At 47.8% G+C, this 21,090-nt stretch overlaps 1 protein-coding gene across 1 annotated transcript in view; it reads left to right on the top strand.

Annotated features, from left to right (window-relative positions):
• LOC307154111 (uncharacterized protein) overlaps positions 1 to 20,978 on the top strand; it is a gene marked incomplete at its 3' end in the record, with an annotated part of 41,651 nt that extends 20,673 nt beyond the window's left edge. The window contains exons 90-167 of the mRNA XM_079898883.1: positions 36 to 244; positions 338 to 441; positions 597 to 715; positions 834 to 1,001; positions 1,117 to 1,316; positions 1,402 to 1,514; positions 1,682 to 1,788; positions 1,939 to 2,115; positions 2,226 to 2,434; positions 2,522 to 2,619; positions 3,015 to 3,042; positions 3,128 to 3,212; positions 3,303 to 3,455; positions 3,541 to 3,749; positions 3,843 to 3,946; positions 4,102 to 4,220; positions 4,339 to 4,506; positions 4,622 to 4,821; positions 4,907 to 5,019; positions 5,187 to 5,293; positions 5,444 to 5,620; positions 5,731 to 5,939; positions 6,027 to 6,124; positions 6,520 to 6,547; positions 6,633 to 6,717; positions 6,808 to 6,960; positions 7,046 to 7,254; positions 7,348 to 7,451; positions 7,607 to 7,725; positions 7,844 to 8,011; positions 8,127 to 8,326; positions 8,412 to 8,524; positions 8,692 to 8,798; positions 8,949 to 9,125; positions 9,236 to 9,444; positions 9,532 to 9,629; positions 10,025 to 10,052; positions 10,138 to 10,222; positions 10,313 to 10,465; positions 10,551 to 10,759; positions 10,853 to 10,956; positions 11,112 to 11,230; positions 11,349 to 11,516; positions 11,632 to 11,831; positions 11,917 to 12,029; positions 12,197 to 12,303; positions 12,454 to 12,630; positions 12,741 to 12,949; positions 13,037 to 13,134; positions 13,529 to 13,556; positions 13,642 to 13,726; positions 13,817 to 13,969; positions 14,055 to 14,263; positions 14,357 to 14,460; positions 14,616 to 14,734; positions 14,853 to 15,020; positions 15,136 to 15,335; positions 15,421 to 15,533; positions 15,701 to 15,807; positions 15,958 to 16,134; positions 16,245 to 16,453; positions 16,541 to 16,638; positions 17,033 to 17,060; positions 17,146 to 17,230; positions 17,321 to 17,473; positions 17,559 to 17,767; positions 17,861 to 17,964; positions 18,120 to 18,238; positions 18,357 to 18,524; positions 18,640 to 18,839; positions 18,925 to 19,037; positions 19,205 to 19,311; positions 19,462 to 19,638; positions 19,749 to 19,957; positions 20,045 to 20,142; positions 20,538 to 20,565; positions 20,651 to 20,735; positions 20,826 to 20,978. Of these exons, the coding sequence (XP_079755009.1) occupies positions 36 to 244; positions 338 to 441; positions 597 to 715; positions 834 to 1,001; positions 1,117 to 1,316; positions 1,402 to 1,514; positions 1,682 to 1,788; positions 1,939 to 2,115; positions 2,226 to 2,434; positions 2,522 to 2,619; positions 3,015 to 3,042; positions 3,128 to 3,212; positions 3,303 to 3,455; positions 3,541 to 3,749; positions 3,843 to 3,946; positions 4,102 to 4,220; positions 4,339 to 4,506; positions 4,622 to 4,821; positions 4,907 to 5,019; positions 5,187 to 5,293; positions 5,444 to 5,620; positions 5,731 to 5,939; positions 6,027 to 6,124; positions 6,520 to 6,547; positions 6,633 to 6,717; positions 6,808 to 6,960; positions 7,046 to 7,254; positions 7,348 to 7,451; positions 7,607 to 7,725; positions 7,844 to 8,011; positions 8,127 to 8,326; positions 8,412 to 8,524; positions 8,692 to 8,798; positions 8,949 to 9,125; positions 9,236 to 9,444; positions 9,532 to 9,629; positions 10,025 to 10,052; positions 10,138 to 10,222; positions 10,313 to 10,465; positions 10,551 to 10,759; positions 10,853 to 10,956; positions 11,112 to 11,230; positions 11,349 to 11,516; positions 11,632 to 11,831; positions 11,917 to 12,029; positions 12,197 to 12,303; positions 12,454 to 12,630; positions 12,741 to 12,949; positions 13,037 to 13,134; positions 13,529 to 13,556; positions 13,642 to 13,726; positions 13,817 to 13,969; positions 14,055 to 14,263; positions 14,357 to 14,460; positions 14,616 to 14,734; positions 14,853 to 15,020; positions 15,136 to 15,335; positions 15,421 to 15,533; positions 15,701 to 15,807; positions 15,958 to 16,134; positions 16,245 to 16,453; positions 16,541 to 16,638; positions 17,033 to 17,060; positions 17,146 to 17,230; positions 17,321 to 17,473; positions 17,559 to 17,767; positions 17,861 to 17,964; positions 18,120 to 18,238; positions 18,357 to 18,524; positions 18,640 to 18,839; positions 18,925 to 19,037; positions 19,205 to 19,311; positions 19,462 to 19,638; positions 19,749 to 19,957; positions 20,045 to 20,142; positions 20,538 to 20,565; positions 20,651 to 20,735; positions 20,826 to 20,978 (10,620 nt within the window). The remainder of the gene's footprint in view (positions 1 to 35; positions 245 to 337; positions 442 to 596; positions 716 to 833; positions 1,002 to 1,116; positions 1,317 to 1,401; positions 1,515 to 1,681; positions 1,789 to 1,938; positions 2,116 to 2,225; positions 2,435 to 2,521; positions 2,620 to 3,014; positions 3,043 to 3,127; positions 3,213 to 3,302; positions 3,456 to 3,540; positions 3,750 to 3,842; positions 3,947 to 4,101; positions 4,221 to 4,338; positions 4,507 to 4,621; positions 4,822 to 4,906; positions 5,020 to 5,186; positions 5,294 to 5,443; positions 5,621 to 5,730; positions 5,940 to 6,026; positions 6,125 to 6,519; positions 6,548 to 6,632; positions 6,718 to 6,807; positions 6,961 to 7,045; positions 7,255 to 7,347; positions 7,452 to 7,606; positions 7,726 to 7,843; positions 8,012 to 8,126; positions 8,327 to 8,411; positions 8,525 to 8,691; positions 8,799 to 8,948; positions 9,126 to 9,235; positions 9,445 to 9,531; positions 9,630 to 10,024; positions 10,053 to 10,137; positions 10,223 to 10,312; positions 10,466 to 10,550; positions 10,760 to 10,852; positions 10,957 to 11,111; positions 11,231 to 11,348; positions 11,517 to 11,631; positions 11,832 to 11,916; positions 12,030 to 12,196; positions 12,304 to 12,453; positions 12,631 to 12,740; positions 12,950 to 13,036; positions 13,135 to 13,528; positions 13,557 to 13,641; positions 13,727 to 13,816; positions 13,970 to 14,054; positions 14,264 to 14,356; positions 14,461 to 14,615; positions 14,735 to 14,852; positions 15,021 to 15,135; positions 15,336 to 15,420; positions 15,534 to 15,700; positions 15,808 to 15,957; positions 16,135 to 16,244; positions 16,454 to 16,540; positions 16,639 to 17,032; positions 17,061 to 17,145; positions 17,231 to 17,320; positions 17,474 to 17,558; positions 17,768 to 17,860; positions 17,965 to 18,119; positions 18,239 to 18,356; positions 18,525 to 18,639; positions 18,840 to 18,924; positions 19,038 to 19,204; positions 19,312 to 19,461; positions 19,639 to 19,748; positions 19,958 to 20,044; positions 20,143 to 20,537; positions 20,566 to 20,650; positions 20,736 to 20,825) is intronic.
• Between the last annotated feature and the right edge of the window lie 112 nt (positions 20,979 to 21,090).

Below are 21,090 nucleotides of genomic sequence, written 5' to 3'. Positions count from 1 at the left end.
GAGCGCTGAACTGACATGCCCCATTATTTTTACAGACCCTAACAAACGGTCAGCCTCAGTCCCACGTTCTCGATGCCATTGGAGAAGTGAAAGTCAACAACTTCAGCGCCGCACAGCTGACGGATGCCAGCTTCGTTGCCGCCTGGTTCCAGGACAGGCTGAGACCATTTTTGTCAGCAGTCTCTCGGGACTTTCTGTCCTGCCTTAGCTCCAAGAACTTCAGTTGCGACACCTACCAAGTTGTGTAAGTATGCTCAGTGCTGTGTAAATCCTCAAGTGGTGTTTAGTGGAGTGAAGTCTGGCAATCCGTAACGTCCGCTGATCTTTCCTGATTCAGGGTGCAAGCTCTCGGCCGTCAGGCATCCCTCATGGCGGAGGAGCAGAAACGGGCCGTCTTCACTCAATTCGTCCAGCGCTTCTTGTCGAGAGACTACCTAAAAGGTACTTTTTAGTGCTGTCACTGCCTCGAGTTGTCATCTCTCGCGCTGTAGTTCCCTGAGCGTCCGTCAACGCCTCAGCTTGTCACAGTTATTTCAGCTTGCTCACAAGTCAGTGGTGCTCTGATGAATTCCCCCATTACTCTGTGTTCAATCCAGATCCTGCCTGTCTTTCCAAAACCACGAGCAGTGCTGACTGGCTTGAGAAGAACATTGGCAATTTCTCCAGCTACGCTAGCTTGGAGGAACTGAAGTCCCTGAATGAAAATTTCTCCAGTGTGAGTAACTTTTTTGGCTTGCTCCAGTAGCTCGTGTGAACTGTCATTATTTCAAAAAAAGATTATTATTTTTATTTTTTTAATAAACTGCTTAATCTGTGTCCATGATGTGCTTTAGTTTGAATCATTGGCGCTGCTGACCCCTACCCAAGTAGCTGAACTCACACTGACCTCTGGAGTACTGAACAACACCAATCAGATCAGCGCTGTGTTCGACCGACTGGAGGAAGGCGACGGTTTCGAGAACGTAGAGGAGTTTCTGACGGTGCTGAGCACAGCTCCTGAGGCAAGTCAATAAGTCAAAGTGTCTGACAGAGATGGCATTGATGCCGTGGAGAATAGCCCAAAGTACGGGGCTCTCTTGCAGTGGCGTTCACAGTCCTGGTTTTGTGTTTTTGCAGATTCCCGATATCATCCCTGCTGTGAGAGACGTGATGATGAACCGAACCTTCATAATCATCAGCTCGAAGATCCAGGAATTTGAGGCCTCTGTCTGGGTTACGTGGTTCACTGTGAAGCTCATCCCTATCCTCCCCAGTTTCACCGCAGAAATGCTGGTTACAGTCACAGCTAACATCAACTGCACCAACTACCATGTGATGTGAGTGCCTGAATTTGGAGACAGGAAGTTTGTAGATCTGTACCAATACGTCCACATAATGACCCTCTGTGGCTTTCTGTTGCAGCGTTGAAGGACTGGGATCTGTGTTCCCCAAAATGACACTCATCAGGACGCAGGAGATAACCAAAGTTCTGGTGGAGCACCTGAAGACATTTGCCACCCAATTTAGCACTCCAGGTAGGATGCTTTTGCATGCTTTTGCGGCATCCCTCTATTGCCAGAATTGAGTGCGTTGCAGTGGGGTTTTTATAGTCAGCTGACAGCTCACCGTAGTTGTGTGCGTCAACTTCATAACAGTGCAGGGATGCAGACTGATCTTCCTCCACCCCTATCTTTAAAAACAGGTTGCAGGCAGAACATTTCCAGCGATGCTGATTGGCTTAAGGCCAACCTGGGCCCATTCACCACAGTGGCCAATTACTCGGACCTTAAGGAGTTGAACGTCAGCGGGGTAAAATACCTACCTTCTCTTATGTTTTATGTTGTCACACAGCTTTCAGAGAGCCTTTTGATTGGCACTGGTACTAGTGCTTAGTGTTGGGCAGAAAGCAGAGCGCTGACAATCATTCCTGCTATTTCCTTGGTGTTTTGTTCACCTTAGATGGCAGCTCTGCAAACCCTGTCACCTGATCAGAAAGCCGAGCTGCTGTTGGATCCGTCCACCGGTGCTCTTGAAAATGTGACCGTGGTGAAGGAGGTGTTGAACAGCATCCTAAAATCCCCGGATGAGAATCAGCTTGAGAAATTCTTTGAAAAATTTGTGGAGGTCAGCAAGGAGGTGAGTTTTGTTTTTGTTTTGTTTTTTGATCAACCTGGTTATCCTAATTGGCCTAGACCACGATCGTGCTGCTCTTGAACAAGAAGGCTCTGTTTCCCTCCCTCCCCCAGGGAAACATAACCTACATCACAAACGGGGACGTCCGAGACACAATGCTGAACCTGACTTTGACTGCTCTGGCTCCCAAATTCCCCCTCTTCCAAACGAGTGACTACGAGCTGTGGTTCCAAATCAATCTCGTGGTCCTGCTGGCCAGCTTCCGTCCTTCAGTTCTGGTGGTGATCCCCACCAACCTCACGTGTGGCTCTTACAGTGCAATGTGAGAAACCTGGCACCTTTGGTTTTAAGTTTTTATGCAGTCTGTAGAAATAAGCTTTGAAAATCTGCATTTTGAATGTTTCTTTAGATTGAAAGGCCTGGAGACGGCTTTGGCAGTTCTCCCACCTGAACGTGAAGTGGAGCTCAAGTCCAGTGTAGACAAACTTCTACAGTCACCACCAGAAGGTATGGCATGACCAGAGTAAAACAAACGAATTCTGACAAAATGCATGTGAATGTAAGCCATAAGTGCCAGCGGCCTCCTATTGACCGAATATCTCTTTTTTCTTGGCTTGACTTCAGACTGTACGCCTCCTCGCCCCGTCGGTTTCGTAAGTACTTCATTGTTTTAGATGGCTTATGAGTTGAGTTAAAGCCCAAGAGAAGCTGTTCATAATTGTTTTCTCTTTTCTTTCTGCTTCATCTTCTCTCGCAATAGTGCAATGAAACATTAGTGGATGGTAAGTCAGAACACACAACGGCAGTTTGCGATTGATAGAATTGAGTCATTTTGCAGCAAACTCATCAGATGAGCTGGAAAGTTCTCCATCTGATCTTTTATTTTTGTTCTTCCTTTACAGAAAACAGGCTGTGTCAAGATGTCAACCGGTGAGTATTGGTTTGGTGTCTACTGAAAGCAGAGGTAGGCTTCAGAAAGTGTTGTAAATGGGAATGGTGCTTTTGTGCCTTGCAGTGGTCAACTTGAGGCCCAGCGTTCGTTTGCAAATTCCTCGGCTGGGCTGTGCGGCTTCAACATCTCTGATTATGCCTGCTCTTCGGTAAGTCCTCCATGAGCTGTGCACCCGAGTGCTTGTCTTTGCAAAGTGTCCTGTGTCTCTGACTGCCTAAATCTGTCCACCTCTTTCAAGGTTGCTGCATCATCTCTGTCCTCTGATGACATCGTCACGCTGCTGACTTGCAAGGCGCCAAGCGGCACGAGCGTCAGCACAGAGACGTGGAAGCTTTTCTTCCAGAAAGTCGCAGGAGTTCTGGAGGATGCTCTGTCAAAGTTCTCCAACAAGGTAGGCGACACCCCTGCTTTTTCTGGGACAGAAAATGGAGTGCTGCCTCAGAGCGCTGAACTGACATGCCCCATTATTTTTACAGACCCTAACAAACGGTCAGCCTCAGTCCCACGTTCTCGATGCCATTGGAGAAGTGAAAGTCAACAACTTCAGCGCCGCACAGCTGACGGATGCCAGCTTCGTTGCCGCCTGGTTCCAGGACAGGCTGAGACCATTTTTGTCAGCAGTCTCTCGGGACTTTCTGTCCTGCCTTAGCTCCAAGAACTTCAGTTGCGACACCTACCAAGTTGTGTAAGTATGCTCAGTGCTGTGTAAATCCTCAAGTGGTGTTTAGTGGAGTGAAGTCTGGCAATCCGTAACGTCCGCTGATCTTTCCTGATTCAGGGTGCAAGCTCTCGGCCGTCAGGCATCCCTCATGGCGGAGGAGCAGAAACGGGCCGTCTTCACTCAATTCGTCCAGCGCTTCTTGTCGAGAGACGACCTAAAAGGTACTTTTTAGTGCTGTCACTGCCTCGAGTTGTCATCTCTCGCGCTGTAGTTCCCTGAGCGTCCGTCAACGCCTCAGCTTGTCACAGTTATTTCAGCTTGCTCACAAGTCAGTGGTGCTCTGATGAATTCCCCCATTACTCTGTGTTCAATCCAGATCCTGCCTGTCTTTCCAAAACCACGAGCAGTGCTGACTGGCTTGAGAAGAACATTGGCAATTTCTCCAGCTACGCTAGCTTGGAGGAACTGAAGTCCCTGAATGAAAATTTCTCCAGTGTGAGTAACTTTTTTGGCTTGCTCCAGTAGCTCGTGTGAACTGTCATTATTTCAAAAAAAGATTATTATTTTTATTTTTTTAATAAACTGCTTAATCTGTGTCCATGATGTGCTTTAGTTTGAATCATTGGCGCTGCTGACCCCTACCCAAGTAGCTGAACTCACACTGACCTCTGGAGTACTGAACAACACCAATCAGATCAGCGCTGTGTTCGACCGACTGGAGGAAGGCGACGGTTTCGAGAACGTAGAGGAGTTTCTGACGGTGCTGAGCACAGCTCCTGAGGCAAGTCAATAAGTCAAAGTGTCTGACAGAGATGGCATTGATGCCGTGGAGAATAGCCCAAAGTACGGGGCTCTCTTGCAGTGGCGTTCACAGTCCTGGTTTTGTGTTTTTGCAGATTCCCGATATCATCCCTGCTGTGAGAGACGTGATGATGAACCGAACCTTCATAATCATCAGCTCGAAGATCCAGGAATTTGAGGCCTCTGTCTGGGTTACGTGGTTCACTGTGAAGCTCATCCCTATCCTCCCCAGTTTCACCGCAGAAATGCTGGTTACAGTCACAGCTAACATCAACTGCACCAACTACCATGTGATGTGAGTGCCTGAATTTGGAGACAGGAAGTTTGTAGATCTGTACCAATACGTCCACATAATGACCCTCTGTGGCTTTCTGTTGCAGCGTTGAAGGACTGGGATCTGTGTTCCCCAAAATGACACTCATCAGGACGCAGGAGATAACCAAAGTTCTGGTGGAGCACCTGAAGACATTTGCCACCCAATTTAGCACTCCAGGTAGGATGCTTTTGCATGCTTTTGCGGCATCCCTCTATTGCCAGAATTGAGTGCGTTGCAGTGGGGTTTTTATAGTCAGCTGACAGCTCACCGTAGTTGTGTGCGTCAACTTCATAACAGTGCAGGGATGCAGACTGATCTTCCTCCACCCCTATCTTTAAAAACAGGTTGCAGGCAGAACATTTCCAGCGATGCTGATTGGCTTAAGGCCAACCTGGGCCCATTCACCACAGTGGCCAATTACTCGGACCTTAAGGAGTTGAACGTCAGCGGGGTAAAATACCTACCTTCTCTTATGTTTTATGTTGTCACACAGCTTTCAGAGAGCCTTTTGATTGGCACTGGTACTAGTGCTTAGTGTTGGGCAGAAAGCAGAGCGCTGACAATCATTCCTGCTATTTCCTTGGTGTTTTGTTCACCTTAGATGGCAGCTCTGCAAACCCTGTCACCTGATCAGAAAGCCGAGCTGCTGTTGGATCCGTCCACCGGTGCTCTTGAAAATGTGACCGTGGTGAAGGAGGTGTTGAACAGCATCCTAAAATCCCCGGATGAGAATCAGCTTGAGAAATTCTTTGAAAAATTTGTGGAGGTCAGCAAGGAGGTGAGTTTTGTTTTTGTTTTGTTTTTTGATCAACCTGGTTATCCTAATTGGCCTAGACCACGATCGTGCTGCTCTTGAACAAGAAGGCTCTGTTTCCCTCCCTCCCCCAGGGAAACATAACCTACATCACAAACGGGGACGTCCGAGACACAATGCTGAACCTGACTTTGACTGCTCTGGCTCCCAAATTCCCCCTCTTCCAAACGAGTGACTACGAGCTGTGGTTCCAAATCAATCTCGTGGTCCTGCTGGCCAGCTTCCGTCCTTCAGTTCTGGTGGTGATCCCCACCAACCTCACGTGTGGCTCTTACAGTGCAATGTGAGAAACCTGGCACCTTTGGTTTTAAGTTTTTATGCAGTCTGTAGAAATAAGCTTTGAAAATCTGCATTTTGAATGTTTCTTTAGATTGAAAGGCCTGGAGACGGCTTTGGCAGTTCTCCCACCTGAACGTGAAGTGGAGCTCAAGTCCAGTGTAGACAAACTTCTACAGTCACCACCAGAAGGTATGGCATGACCAGAGTAAAACAAACGAATTCTGACAAAATGCATGTGAATGTAAGCCATAAGTGCCAGCGGCCTCCTATTGACCGAATATCTCTTTTTTCTTGGCTTGACTTCAGACTGTACGCCTCCTCGCCCCGTCGGTTTCGTAAGTACTTCATTGTTTTAGATGGCTTATGAGTTGAGTTAAAGCCCAAGAGAAGCTGTTCATAATTGTTTTCTCTTTTCTTTCTGCTTCATCTTCTCTCGCAATAGTGCAATGAAACATTAGTGGATGGTAAGTCAGAACACACAACGGCAGTTTGCGATTGATAGAATTGAGTCATTTTGCAGCAAACTCATCAGATGAGCTGGAAAGTTCTCCATCTGATCTTTTATTTTTGTTCTTCCTTTACAGAAAACAGGCTGTGTCAAGATGTCAACCGGTGAGTATTGGTTTGGTGTCTACTGAAAGCAGAGGTAGGCTTCAGAAAGTGTTGTAAATGGGAATGGTGCTTTTGTGCCTTGCAGTGGTCAACTTGAGGCCCAGCGTTCGTTTGCAAATTCCTCGGCTGGGCTGTGCGGCTTCAACATCTCTGATTATGCCTGCTCTTCGGTAAGTCCTCCATGAGCTGTGCACCCGAGTGCTTGTCTTTGCAAAGTGTCCTGTGTCTCTGACTGCCTAAATCTGTCCACCTCTTTCAAGGTTGCTGCATCATCTCTGTCCTCTGATGACATCGTCACGCTGCTGACTTGCAAGGCGCCAAGCGGCACGAGCGTCAGCACAGAGACGTGGAAGCTTTTCTTCCAGAAAGTCGCAGGAGTTCTGGAGGATGCTCTGTCAAAGTTCTCCAACAAGGTAGGCGACACCCCTGCTTTTTCTGGGACAGAAAATGGAGTGCTGCCTCAGAGCGCTGAACTGACATGCCCCATTATTTTTACAGACCCTAACAAACGGTCAGCCTCAGTCCCACGTTCTCGATGCCATTGGAGAAGTGAAAGTCAACAACTTCAGCGCCGCACAGCTGACGGATGCCAGCTTCGTTGCCGCCTGGTTCCAGGACAGGCTGAGACCATTTTTGTCAGCAGTCTCTCGGGACTTTCTGTCCTGCCTTAGCTCCAAGAACTTCAGTTGCGACACCTACCAAGTTGTGTAAGTATGCTCAGTGCTGTGTAAATCCTCAAGTGGTGTTTAGTGGAGTGAAGTCTGGCAATCCGTAACGTCCGCTGATCTTTCCTGATTCAGGGTGCAAGCTCTCGGCCGTCAGGCATCCCTCATGGCGGAGGAGCAGAAACGGGCCGTCTTCACTCAATTCGTCCAGCGCTTCTTGTCGAGAGACGACCTAAAAGGTACTTTTTAGTGCTGTCACTGCCTCGAGTTGTCATCTCTCGCGCTGTAGTTCCCTGAGCGTCCGTCAACGCCTCAGCTTGTCACAGTTATTTCAGCTTGCTCACAAGTCAGTGGTGCTCTGATGAATTCCCCCATTACTCTGTGTTCAATCCAGATCCTGCCTGTCTTTCCAAAACCACGAGCAGTGCTGACTGGCTTGAGAAGAACATTGGCAATTTCTCCAGCTACGCTAGCTTGGAGGAACTGAAGTCCCTGAATGAAAATTTCTCCAGTGTGAGTAACTTTTTTGGCTTGCTCCAGTAGCTCGTGTGAACTGTCATTATTTCAAAAAAAGATTATTATTTTTATTTTTTTAATAAACTGCTTAATCTGTGTCCATGATGTGCTTTAGTTTGAATCATTGGCGCTGCTGACCCCTACCCAAGTAGCTGAACTCACACTGACCTCTGGAGTACTGAACAACACCAATCAGATCAGCGCTGTGTTCGACCGACTGGAGGAAGGCGACGGTTTCGAGAACGTAGAGGAGTTTCTGACGGTGCTGAGCACAGCTCCTGAGGCAAGTCAATAAGTCAAAGTGTCTGACAGAGATGGCATTGATGCCGTGGAGAATAGCCCAAAGTACGGGGCTCTCTTGCAGTGGCGTTCACAGTCCTGGTTTTGTGTTTTTGCAGATTCCCGATATCATCCCTGCTGTGAGAGACGTGATGATGAACCGAACCTTCATAATCATCAGCTCGAAGATCCAGGAATTTGAGGCCTCTGTCTGGGTTACGTGGTTCACTGTGAAGCTCATCCCTATCCTCCCCAGTTTCACCGCAGAAATGCTGGTTACAGTCACAGCTAACATCAACTGCACCAACTACCATGTGATGTGAGTGCCTGAATTTGGAGACAGGAAGTTTGTAGATCTGTACCAATACGTCCACATAATGACCCTCTGTGGCTTTCTGTTGCAGCGTTGAAGGACTGGGATCTGTGTTCCCCAAAATGACACTCATCAGGACGCAGGAGATAACCAAAGTTCTGGTGGAGCACCTGAAGACATTTGCCACCCAATTTAGCACTCCAGGTAGGATGCTTTTGCATGCTTTTGCGGCATCCCTCTATTGCCAGAATTGAGTGCGTTGCAGTGGGGTTTTTATAGTCAGCTGACAGCTCACCGTAGTTGTGTGCGTCAACTTCATAACAGTGCAGGGATGCAGACTGATCTTCCTCCACCCCTATCTTTAAAAACAGGTTGCAGGCAGAACATTTCCAGCGATGCTGATTGGCTTAAGGCCAACCTGGGCCCATTCACCACAGTGGCCAATTACTCGGACCTTAAGGAGTTGAACGTCAGCGGGGTAAAATACCTACCTTCTCTTATGTTTTATGTTGTCACACAGCTTTCAGAGAGCCTTTTGATTGGCACTGGTACTAGTGCTTAGTGTTGGGCAGAAAGCAGAGCGCTGACAATCATTCCTGCTATTTCCTTGGTGTTTTGTTCACCTTAGATGGCAGCTCTGCAAACCCTGTCACCTGATCAGAAAGCCGAGCTGCTGTTGGATCCGTCCACCGGTGCTCTTGAAAATGTGACCGTGGTGAAGGAGGTGTTGAACAGCATCCTAAAATCCCCGGATGAGAATCAGCTTGAGAAATTCTTTGAAAAATTTGTGGAGGTCAGCAAGGAGGTGAGTTTTGTTTTTGTTTTGTTTTTTGATCAACCTGGTTATCCTAATTGGCCTAGACCACGATCGTGCTGCTCTTGAACAAGAAGGCTCTGTTTCCCTCCCTCCCCCAGGGAAACATAACCTACATCACAAACGGGGACGTCCGAGACACAATGCTGAACCTGACTTTGACTGCTCTGGCTCCCAAATTCCCCCTCTTCCAAACGAGTGACTACGAGCTGTGGTTCCAAATCAATCTCGTGGTCCTGCTGGCCAGCTTCCGTCCTTCAGTTCTGGTGGTGATCCCCACCAACCTCACGTGTGGCTCTTACAGTGCAATGTGAGAAACCTGGCACCTTTGGTTTTAAGTTTTTATGCAGTCTGTAGAAATAAGCTTTGAAAATCTGCATTTTGAATGTTTCTTTAGATTGAAAGGCCTGGAGACGGCTTTGGCAGTTCTCCCACCTGAACGTGAAGTGGAGCTCAAGTCCAGTGTAGACAAACTTCTACAGTCACCACCAGAAGGTATGGCATGACCAGAGTAAAACAAACGAATTCTGACAAAATGCATGTGAATGTAAGCCATAAGTGCCAGCGGCCTCCTATTGACCGAATATCTCTTTTTTCTTGGCTTGACTTCAGACTGTACGCCTCCTCGCCCCGTCGGTTTCGTAAGTACTTCATTGTTTTAGATGGCTTATGAGTTGAGTTAAAGCCCAAGAGAAGCTGTTCATAATTGTTTTCTCTTTTCTTTCTGCTTCATCTTCTCTCGCAATAGTGCAATGAAACATTAGTGGATGGTAAGTCAGAACACACAACGGCAGTTTGCGATTGATAGAATTGAGTCATTTTGCAGCAAACTCATCAGATGAGCTGGAAAGTTCTCCATCTGATCTTTTATTTTTGTTCTTCCTTTACAGAAAACAGGCTGTGTCAAGATGTCAACCGGTGAGTATTGGTTTGGTGTCTACTGAAAGCAGAGGTAGGCTTCAGAAAGTGTTGTAAATGGGAATGGTGCTTTTGTGCCTTGCAGTGGTCAACTTGAGGCCCAGCGTTCGTTTGCAAATTCCTCGGCTGGGCTGTGCGGCTTCAACATCTCTGATTATGCCTGCTCTTCGGTAAGTCCTCCATGAGCTGTGCACCCGAGTGCTTGTCTTTGCAAAGTGTCCTGTGTCTCTGACTGCCTAAATCTGTCCACCTCTTTCAAGGTTGCTGCATCATCTCTGTCCTCTGATGACATCGTCACGCTGCTGACTTGCAAGGCGCCAAGCGGCACGAGCGTCAGCACAGAGACGTGGAAGCTTTTCTTCCAGAAAGTCGCAGGAGTTCTGGAGGATGCTCTGTCAAAGTTCTCCAACAAGGTAGGCGACACCCCTGCTTTTTCTGGGACAGAAAATGGAGTGCTGCCTCAGAGCGCTGAACTGACATGCCCCATTATTTTTACAGACCCTAACAAACGGTCAGCCTCAGTCCCACGTTCTCGATGCCATTGGAGAAGTGAAAGTCAACAACTTCAGCGCCGCACAGCTGACGGATGCCAGCTTCGTTGCCGCCTGGTTCCAGGACAGGCTGAGACCATTTTTGTCAGCAGTCTCTCGGGACTTTCTGTCCTGCCTTAGCTCCAAGAACTTCAGTTGCGACACCTACCAAGTTGTGTAAGTATGCTCAGTGCTGTGTAAATCCTCAAGTGGTGTTTAGTGGAGTGAAGTCTGGCAATCCGTAACGTCCGCTGATCTTTCCTGATTCAGGGTGCAAGCTCTCGGCCGTCAGGCATCCCTCATGGCGGAGGAGCAGAAACGGGCCGTCTTCACTCAATTCGTCCAGCGCTTCTTGTCGAGAGACGACCTAAAAGGTACTTTTTAGTGCTGTCACTGCCTCGAGTTGTCATCTCTCGCGCTGTAGTTCCCTGAGCGTCCGTCAACGCCTCAGCTTGTCACAGTTATTTCAGCTTGCTCACAAGTCAGTGGTGCTCTGATGAATTCCCCCATTACTCTGTGTTCAATCCAGATCCTGCCTGTCTTTCCAAAACCACGAGCAGTGCTGACTGGCTTGAGAAGAACATTGGCAATTTCTCCAGCTACGCTAGCTTGGAGGAACTGAAGTCCCTGAATGAAAATTTCTCCAGTGTGAGTAACTTTTTTGGCTTGCTCCAGTAGCTCGTGTGAACTGTCATTATTTCAAAAAAAGATTATTATTTTTATTTTTTTAATAAACTGCTTAATCTGTGTCCATGATGTGCTTTAGTTTGAATCATTGGCGCTGCTGACCCCTACCCAAGTAGCTGAACTCACACTGACCTCTGGAGTACTGAACAACACCAATCAGATCAGCGCTGTGTTCGACCGACTGGAGGAAGGCGACGGTTTCGAGAACGTAGAGGAGTTTCTGACGGTGCTGAGCACAGCTCCTGAGGCAAGTCAATAAGTCAAAGTGTCTGACAGAGATGGCATTGATGCCGTGGAGAATAGCCCAAAGTACGGGGCTCTCTTGCAGTGGCGTTCACAGTCCTGGTTTTGTGTTTTTGCAGATTCCCGATATCATCCCTGCTGTGAGAGACGTGATGATGAACCGAACCTTCATAATCATCAGCTCGAAGATCCAGGAATTTGAGGCCTCTGTCTGGGTTACGTGGTTCACTGTGAAGCTCATCCCTATCCTCCCCAGTTTCACCGCAGAAATGCTGGTTACAGTCACAGCTAACATCAACTGCACCAACTACCATGTGATGTGAGTGCCTGAATTTGGAGACAGGAAGTTTGTAGATCTGTACCAATACGTCCACATAATGACCCTCTGTGGCTTTCTGTTGCAGCGTTGAAGGACTGGGATCTGTGTTCCCCAAAATGACACTCATCAGGACGCAGGAGATAACCAAAGTTCTGGTGGAGCACCTGAAGACATTTGCCACCCAATTTAGCACTCCAGGTAGGATGCTTTTGCATGCTTTTGCGGCATCCCTCTATTGCCAGAATTGAGTGCGTTGCAGTGGGGTTTTTATAGTCAGCTGACAGCTCACCGTAGTTGTGTGCGTCAACTTCATAACAGTGCAGGGATGCAGACTGATCTTCCTCCACCCCTATCTTTAAAAACAGGTTGCAGGCAGAACATTTCCAGCGATGCTGATTGGCTTAAGGCCAACCTGGGCCCATTCACCACAGTGGCCAATTACTCGGACCTTAAGGAGTTGAACGTCAGCGGGGTAAAATACCTACCTTCTCTTATGTTTTATGTTGTCACACAGCTTTCAGAGAGCCTTTTGATTGGCACTGGTACTAGTGCTTAGTGTTGGGCAGAAAGCAGAGCGCTGACAATCATTCCTGCTATTTCCTTGGTGTTTTGTTCACCTTAGATGGCAGCTCTGCAAACCCTGTCACCTGATCAGAAAGCCGAGCTGCTGTTGGATCCGTCCACCGGTGCTCTTGAAAATGTGACCGTGGTGAAGGAGGTGTTGAACAGCATCCTAAAATCCCCGGATGAGAATCAGCTTGAGAAATTCTTTGAAAAATTTGTGGAGGTCAGCAAGGAGGTGAGTTTTGTTTTTGTTTTGTTTTTTGATCAACCTGGTTATCCTAATTGGCCTAGACCACGATCGTGCTGCTCTTGAACAAGAAGGCTCTGTTTCCCTCCCTCCCCCAGGGAAACATAACCTACATCACAAACGGGGACGTCCGAGACACAATGCTGAACCTGACTTTGACTGCTCTGGCTCCCAAATTCCCCCTCTTCCAAACGAGTGACTACGAGCTGTGGTTCCAAATCAATCTCGTGGTCCTGCTGGCCAGCTTCCGTCCTTCAGTTCTGGTGGTGATCCCCACCAACCTCACGTGTGGCTCTTACAGTGCAATGTGAGAAACCTGGCACCTTTGGTTTTAAGTTTTTATGCAGTCTGTAGAAATAAGCTTTGAAAATCTGCATTTTGAATGTTTCTTTAGATTGAAAGGCCTGGAGACGGCTTTGGCAGTTCTCCCACCTGAACGTGAAGTGGAGCTCAAGTCCAGTGTAGACAAACTTCTACAGTCACCACCAGAAGGTATGGCATGACCAGAGTAAAACAAACGAATTCTGACAAAATGCATGTGAATGTAAGCCATAAGTGCCAGCGGCCTCCTATTGACCGAAATCTCTTTTTTCTTGGCTTGACTTCAGACTGTACGCCTCCTCGCCCCGTCGGTTTCGTAAGTACTTCATTGTTTTAGATGGCTTATGAGTTGAGTTAAAGCCCAAGAGAAGCTGTTCATAATTGTTTTCTCTTTTCTTTCTGCTTCATCTTCTCTCGCAATAGTGCAATGAAACATTAGTGGATGGTAAGTCAGAACACACAACGGCAGTTTGCGATTGATAGAATTGAGTCATTTTGCAGCAAACTCATCAGATGAGCTGGAAAGTTCTCCATCTGATCTTTTATTTTTGTTCTTCCTTTACAGAAAACAGGCTGTGTCAAGATGTCAACCGGTGAGTATTGGTTTGGTGTCTACTGAAAGCAGAGGTAGGCTTCAGAAAGTGTTGTAAATGGGAATGGTGCTTTTGTGCCTTGCAGTGGTCAACTTGAGGCCCAGCGTTCGTTTGCAAATTCCTCGGCTGGGCTGTGCGGCTTCAACATCTCTGATTATGCCTGCTCTTCGGTAAGTCCTCCATGAGCTGTGCACCCGAGTGCTTGTCTTTGCAAAGTGTCCTGTGTCTCTGACTGCCTAAATCTGTCCACCTCTTTCAAGGTTGCTGCATCATCTCTGTCCTCTGATGACATCGTCACGCTGCTGACTTGCAAGGCGCCAAGCGGCACGAGCGTCAGCACAGAGACGTGGAAGCTTTTCTTCCAGAAAGTCGCAGGAGTTCTGGAGGATGCTCTGTCAAAGTTCTCCAACAAGGTAGGCGACACCCCTGCTTTTTCTGGGACAGAAAATGGAGTGCTGCCTCAGAGCGCTGAACTGACATGCCCCATTATTTTTACAGACCCTAACAAACGGTCAGCCTCAGTCCCACGTTCTCGATGCCATTGGAGAAGTGAAAGTCAACAACTTCAGCGCCGCACAGCTGACGGATGCCAGCTTCGTTGCCGCCTGGTTCCAGGACAGGCTGAGACCATTTTTGTCAGCAGTCTCTCGGGACTTTCTGTCCTGCCTTAGCTCCAAGAACTTCAGTTGCGACACCTACCAAGTTGTGTAAGTATGCTCAGTGCTGTGTAAATCCTCAAGTGGTGTTTAGTGGAGTGAAGTCTGGCAATCCGTAACGTCCGCTGATCTTTCCTGATTCAGGGTGCAAGCTCTCGGCCGTCAGGCATCCCTCATGGCGGAGGAGCAGAAACGGGCCGTCTTCACTCAATTCGTCCAGCGCTTCTTGTCGAGAGACGACCTAAAAGGTACTTTTTAGTGCTGTCACTGCCTCGAGTTGTCATCTCTCGCGCTGTAGTTCCCTGAGCGTCCGTCAACGCCTCAGCTTGTCACAGTTATTTCAGCTTGCTCACAAGTCAGTGGTGCTCTGATGAATTCCCCCATTACTCTGTGTTCAATCCAGATCCTGCCTGTCTTTCCAAAACCACGAGCAGTGCTGACTGGCTTGAGAAGAACATTGGCAATTTCTCCAGCTACGCTAGCTTGGAGGAACTGAAGTCCCTGAATGAAAATTTCTCCAGTGTGAGTAACTTTTTTGGCTTGCTCCAGTAGCTCGTGTGAACTGTCATTATTTCAAAAAAAGATTATTATTTTTATTTTTTTAATAAACTGCTTAATCTGTGTCCATGATGTGCTTTAGTTTGAATCATTGGCGCTGCTGACCCCTACCCAAGTAGCTGAACTCACACTGACCTCTGGAGTACTGAACAACACCAATCAGATCAGCGCTGTGTTCGACCGACTGGAGGAAGGCGACGGTTTCGAGAACGTAGAGGAGTTTCTGACGGTGCTGAGCACAGCTCCTGAGGCAAGTCAATAAGTCAAAGTGTCTGACAGAGATGGCATTGATGCCGTGGAGAATAGCCCAAAGTACGGGGCTCTCTTGCAGTGGCGTTCACAGTCCTGGTTTTGTGTTTTTGCAGATTCCCGATATCATCCCTGCTGTGAGAGACGTGATGATGAACCGAACCTTCATAATCATCAGCTCGAAGATCCAGGAATTTGAGGCCTCTGTCTGGGTTACGTGGTTCACTGTGAAGCTCATCCCTATCCTCCCCAGTTTCACCGCAGAAATGCTGGTTACAGTCACAGCTAACATCAACTGCACCAACTACCATGTGATGTGAGTGCCTGAATTTGGAGACAGGAAGTTTGTAGATCTGTACCAATACGTCCACATAATGACCCTCTGTGGCTTTCTGTTGCAGCGTTGAAGGACTGGGATCTGTGTTCCCCAAAATGACACTCATCAGGACGCAGGAGATAACCAAAGTTCTGGTGGAGCACCTGAAGACATTTGCCACCCAATTTAGCACTCCAGGTAGGATGCTTTTGCATGCTTTTGCGGCATCCCTCTATTGCCAGAATTGAGTGCGTTGCAGTGGGGTTTTTATAGTCAGCTGACAGCTCACCGTAGTTGTGTGCGTCAACTTCATAACAGTGCAGGGATGCAGACTGATCTTCCTCCACCCCTATCTTTAAAAACAGGTTGCAGGCAGAACATTTCCAGCGATGCTGATTGGCTTAAGGCCAACCTGGGCCCATTCACCACAGTGGCCAATTACTCGGACCTTAAGGAGTTGAACGTCAGCGGGGTAAAATACCTACCTTCTCTTATGTTTTATGTTGTCACACAGCTTTCAGAGAGCCTTTTGATTGGCACTGGTACTAGTGCTTAGTGTTGGGCAGAAAGCAGAGCGCTGACAATCATTCCTGCTATTTCCTTGGTGTTTTGTTCACCTTAGATGGCAGCTCTGCAAACCCTGTCACCTGATCAGAAAGCCGAGCTGCTGTTGGATCCGTCCACCGGTGCTCTTGAAAATGTGACCGTGGTGAAGGAGGTGTTGAACAGCATCCTAAAATCCCCGGATGAGAATCAGCTTGAGAAATTCTTTGAAAAATTTGTGGAGGTCAGCAAGGAGGTGAGTTTTGTTTTTGTTTTGTTTTTTGATCAACCTGGTTATCCTAATTGGCCTAGACCACGATCGTGCTGCTCTTGAACAAGAAGGCTCTGTTTCCCTCCCTCCCCCAGGGAAACATAACCTACATCACAAACGGGGACGTCCGAGACACAATGCTGAACCTGACTTTGACTGCTCTGGCTCCCAAATTCCCCCTCTTCCAAACGAGTGACTACGAGCTGTGGTTCCAAATCAATCTCGTGGTCCTGCTGGCCAGCTTCCGTCCTTCAGTTCTGGTGGTGATCCCCACCAACCTCACGTGTGGCTCTTACAGTGCAATGTGAGAAACCTGGCACCTTTGGTTTTAAGTTTTTATGCAGTCTGTAGAAATAAGCTTTGAAAATCTGCATTTTGAATGTTTCTTTAGATTGAAAGGCCTGGAGACGGCTTTGGCAGTTCTCCCACCTGAACGTGAAGTGGAGCTCAAGTCCAGTGTAGACAAACTTCTACAGTCACCACCAGAAGGTATGGCATGACCAGAGTAAAACAAACGAATTCTGACAAAATGCATGTGAATGTAAGCCATAAGTGCCAGCGGCCTCCTATTGACCGAAATCTCTTTTTTCTTGGCTTGACTTCAGACTGTACGCCTCCTCGCCCCGTCGGTTTCGTAAGTACTTCATTGTTTTAGATGGCTTATGAGTTGAGTTAAAGCCCAAGAGAAGCTGTTCATAATTGTTTTCTCTTTTCTTTCTGCTTCATCTTCTCTCGCAATAGTGCAATGAAACATTAGTGGATGGTAAGTCAGAACACACAACGGCAGTTTGCGATTGATAGAATTGAGTCATTTTGCAGCAAACTCATCAGATGAGCTGGAAAGTTCTCCATCTGATCTTTTATTTTTGTTCTTCCTTTACAGAAAACAGGCTGTGTCAAGATGTCAACCGGTGAGTATTGGTTTGGTGTCTACTGAAAGCAGAGGTAGGCTTCAGAAAGTGTTGTAAATGGGAATGGTGCTTTTGTGCCTTGCAGTGGTCAACTTGAGGCCCAGCGTTCGTTTGCAAATTCCTCGGCTGGGCTGTGCGGCTTCAACATCTCTGATTATGCCTGCTCTTCGGTAAGTCCTCCATGAGCTGTGCACCCGAGTGCTTGTCTTTGCAAAGTGTCCTGTGTCTCTGACTGCCTAAATCTGTCCACCTCTTTCAAGGTTGCTGCATCATCTCTGTCCTCTGATGACATCGTCACGCTGCTGACTTGCAAGGCGCCAAGCGGCACGAGCGTCAGCACAGAGACGTGGAAGCTTTTCTTCCAGAAAGTCGCAGGAGTTCTGGAGGATGCTCTGTCAAAGTTCTCCAACAAGGTAGGCGACACCCCTGCTTTTTCTGGGACAGAAAATGGAGTGCTGCCTCAGAGCGCTGAACTGACATGCCCCATTATTTTTACAGACCCTAACAAACGGTCAGCCTCAGTCCCACGTTCTCGATGCCATTGGAGAAGTGAAAGTCAACAACTTCAGCGCCGCACAGCTGACGGATGCCAGCTTCGTTGCCGCCTGGTTCCAGGACAGGCTGAGACCATTTTTGTCAGCAGTCTCTCGGGACTTTCTGTCCTGCCTTAGCTCCAAGAACTTCAGTTGCGACACCTACCAAGTTGTGTAAGTATGCTCAGTGCTGTGTAAATCCTCAAGTGGTGTTTAGTGGAGTGAAGTCTGGCAATCCGTAACGTCCGCTGATCTTTCCTGATTCAGGGTGCAAGCTCTCGGCCGTCAGGCATCCCTCATGGCGGAGGAGCAGAAACGGGCCGTCTTCACTCAATTCGTCCAGCGCTTCTTGTCGAGAGACGACCTAAAAGGTACTTTTTAGTGCTGTCACTGCCTCGAGTTGTCATCTCTCGCGCTGTAGTTCCCTGAGCGTCCGTCAACGCCTCAGCTTGTCACAGTTATTTCAGCTTGCTCACAAGTCAGTGGTGCTCTGATGAATTCCCCCATTACTCTGTGTTCAATCCAGATCCTGCCTGTCTTTCCAAAACCACGAGCAGTGCTGACTGGCTTGAGAAGAACATTGGCAATTTCTCCAGCTACGCTAGCTTGGAGGAACTGAAGTCCCTGAATGAAAATTTCTCCAGTGTGAGTAACTTTTTTGGCTTGCTCCAGTAGCTCGTGTGAACTGTCATTATTTCAAAAAAAGATTATTATTTTTATTTTTTTAATAAACTGCTTAATCTGTGTCCATGATGTGCTTTAGTTTGAATCATTGGCGCTGCTGACCCCTACCCAAGTAGCTGAACTCACACTGACCTCTGGAGTACTGAACAACACCAATCAGATCAGCGCTGTGTTCGACCGACTGGAGGAAGGCGACGGTTTCGAGAACGTAGAGGAGTTTCTGACGGTGCTGAGCACAGCTCCTGAGGCAAGTCAATAAGTCAAAGTGTCTGACAGAGATGGCATTGATGCCGTGGAGAATAGCCCAAAGTACGGGGCTCTCTTGCAGTGGCGTTCACAGTCCTGGTTTTGTGTTTTTGCAGATTCCCGATATCATCCCTGCTGTGAGAGACGTGATGATGAACCGAACCTTCATAATCATCAGCTCGAAGATCCAGGAATTTGAGGCCTCTGTCTGGGTTACGTGGTTCACTGTGAAGCTCATCCCTATCCTCCCCAGTTTCACCGCAGAAATGCTGGTTACAGTCACAGCTAACATCAACTGCACCAACTACCATGTGATGTGAGTGCCTGAATTTGGAGACAGGAAGTTTGTAGATCTGTACCAATACGTCCACATAATGACCCTCTGTGGCTTTCTGTTGCAGCGTTGAAGGACTGGGATCTGTGTTCCCCAAAATGACACTCATCAGGACGCAGGAGATAACCAAAGTTCTGGTGGAGCACCTGAAGACATTTGCCACCCAATTTAGCACTCCAGGTAGGATGCTTTTGCATGCTTTTGCGGCATCCCTCTATTGCCAGAATTGAGTGCGTTGCAGTGGGGTTTTTATAGTCAGCTGACAGCTCACCGTAGTTGTGTGCGTCAACTTCATAACAGTGCAGGGATGCAGACTGATCTTCCTCCACCCCTATCTTTAAAAACAGGTTGCAGGCAGAACATTTCCAGCGATGCTGATTGGCTTAAGGCCAACCTGGGCCCATTCACCACAGTGGCCAATTACTCGGACCTTAAGGAGTTGAACGTCAGCGGGGTAAAATACCTACCTTCTCTTATGTTTTATGTTGTCACACAGCTTTCAGAGAGCCTTTTGATTGGCACTGGTACTAGTGCTTAGTGTTGGGCAGAAAGCAGAGCGCTGACAATCATTCCTGCTATTTCCTTGGTGTTTTGTTCACCTTAGATGGCAGCTCTGCAAACCCTGTCACCTGATCAGAAAGCCGAGCTGCTGTTGGATCCGTCCACCGGTGCTCTTGAAAATGTGACCGTGGTGAAGGAGGTGTTGAACAGCATCCTAAAATCCCCGGATGAGAATCAGCTTGAGAAATTCTTTGAAAAATTTGTGGAGGTCAGCAAGGAGGTGAGTTTTGTTTTTGTTTTGTTTTTTGATCAACCTGGTTATCCTAATTGGCCTAGACCACGATCGTGCTGCTCTTGAACAAGAAGGCTCTGTTTCCCTCCCTCCCCCAGGGAAACATAACCTACATCACAAACGGGGACGTCCGAGACACAATGCTGAACCTGACTTTGACTGCTCTGGCTCCCAAATTCCCCCTCTTCCAAACGAGTGACTACGAGCTGTGGTTCCAAATCAATCTCGTGGTCCTGCTGGCCAGCTTCCGTCCTTCAGTTCTGGTGGTGATCCCCACCAACCTCACGTGTGGCTCTTACAGTGCAATGTGAGAAACCTGGCACCTTTGGTTTTAAGTTTTTATGCAGTCTGTAGAAATAAGCTTTGAAAATCTGCATTTTGAATGTTTCTTTAGATTGAAAGGCCTGGAGACGGCTTTGGCAGTTCTCCCACCTGAACGTGAAGTGGAGCTCAAGTCCAGTGTAGACAAACTTCTACAGTCACCACCAGAAGGTATGGCATGACCAGAGTAAAACAAACGAATTCTGACAAAATGCATGTGAATGTAAGCCATAAGTGCCAGCGGCCTCCTATTGACCGAATATCTCTTTTTTCTTGGCTTGACTTCAGACTGTACGCCTCCTCGCCCCGTCGGTTTCGTAAGTACTTCATTGTTTTAGATGGCTTATGAGTTGAGTTAAAGCCCAAGAGAAGCTGTTCATAATTGTTTTCTCTTTTCTTTCTGCTTCATCTTCTCTCGCAATAGTGCAATGAAACATTAGTGGATGGTAAGTCAGAACACACAACGGCAGTTTGCGATTGATAGAATTGAGTCATTTTGCAGCAAACTCATCAGATGAGCTGGAAAGTTCTCCATCTGATCTTTTATTTTTGTTCTTCCTTTACAGAAAACAGGCTGTGTCAAGATGTCAACCGGTGAGTATTGGTTTGGTGTCTACTGAAAGCAGAGGTAGGCTTCAGAAAGTGTTGTAAATGGGAATGGTGCTTTTGTGCCTTGCAGTGGTCAACTTGAGGCCCAGCGTTCGTTTGCAAATTCCTCGGCTGGGCTGTGCGGCTTCAACATCTCTGATTATGCCTGCTCTTCGGTAAGTCCTCCATGAGCTGTGCACCCGAGTGCTTGTCTTTGCAAAGTGTCCTGTGTCTCTGACTGCCTAAATCTGTCCACCTCTTTCAAGGTTGCTGCATCATCTCTGTCCTCTGATGACATCGTCACGCTGCTGACTTGCAAGGCGCCAAGCGGCACGAGCGTCAGCACAGAGACGTGGAAGCTTTTCTTCCAGAAAGTCGCAGGAGTTCTGGAGGATGCTCTGTCAAAGTTCTCCAACAAGGTAGGCGACACCCCTGCTTTTTCTGGGACAGAAAATGGAGTGCTGCCTCAGAGCGCTGAACTGACATGCCCCATTATTTTTACAGACCCTAACAAACGGTCAGCCTCAGTCC

Source organism: Squalius cephalus, assembly GCF_949319135.1.
Source record: "Squalius cephalus genome assembly, contig: scaffold_124, whole genome shotgun sequence".
NCBI lineage: Eukaryota > Metazoa > Chordata > Actinopteri > Cypriniformes > Leuciscidae > Squalius > Squalius cephalus.
Note: the sequence above shows the minus strand (reverse complement) of the source record. Positions and strands in the feature narration are given on the sequence as shown.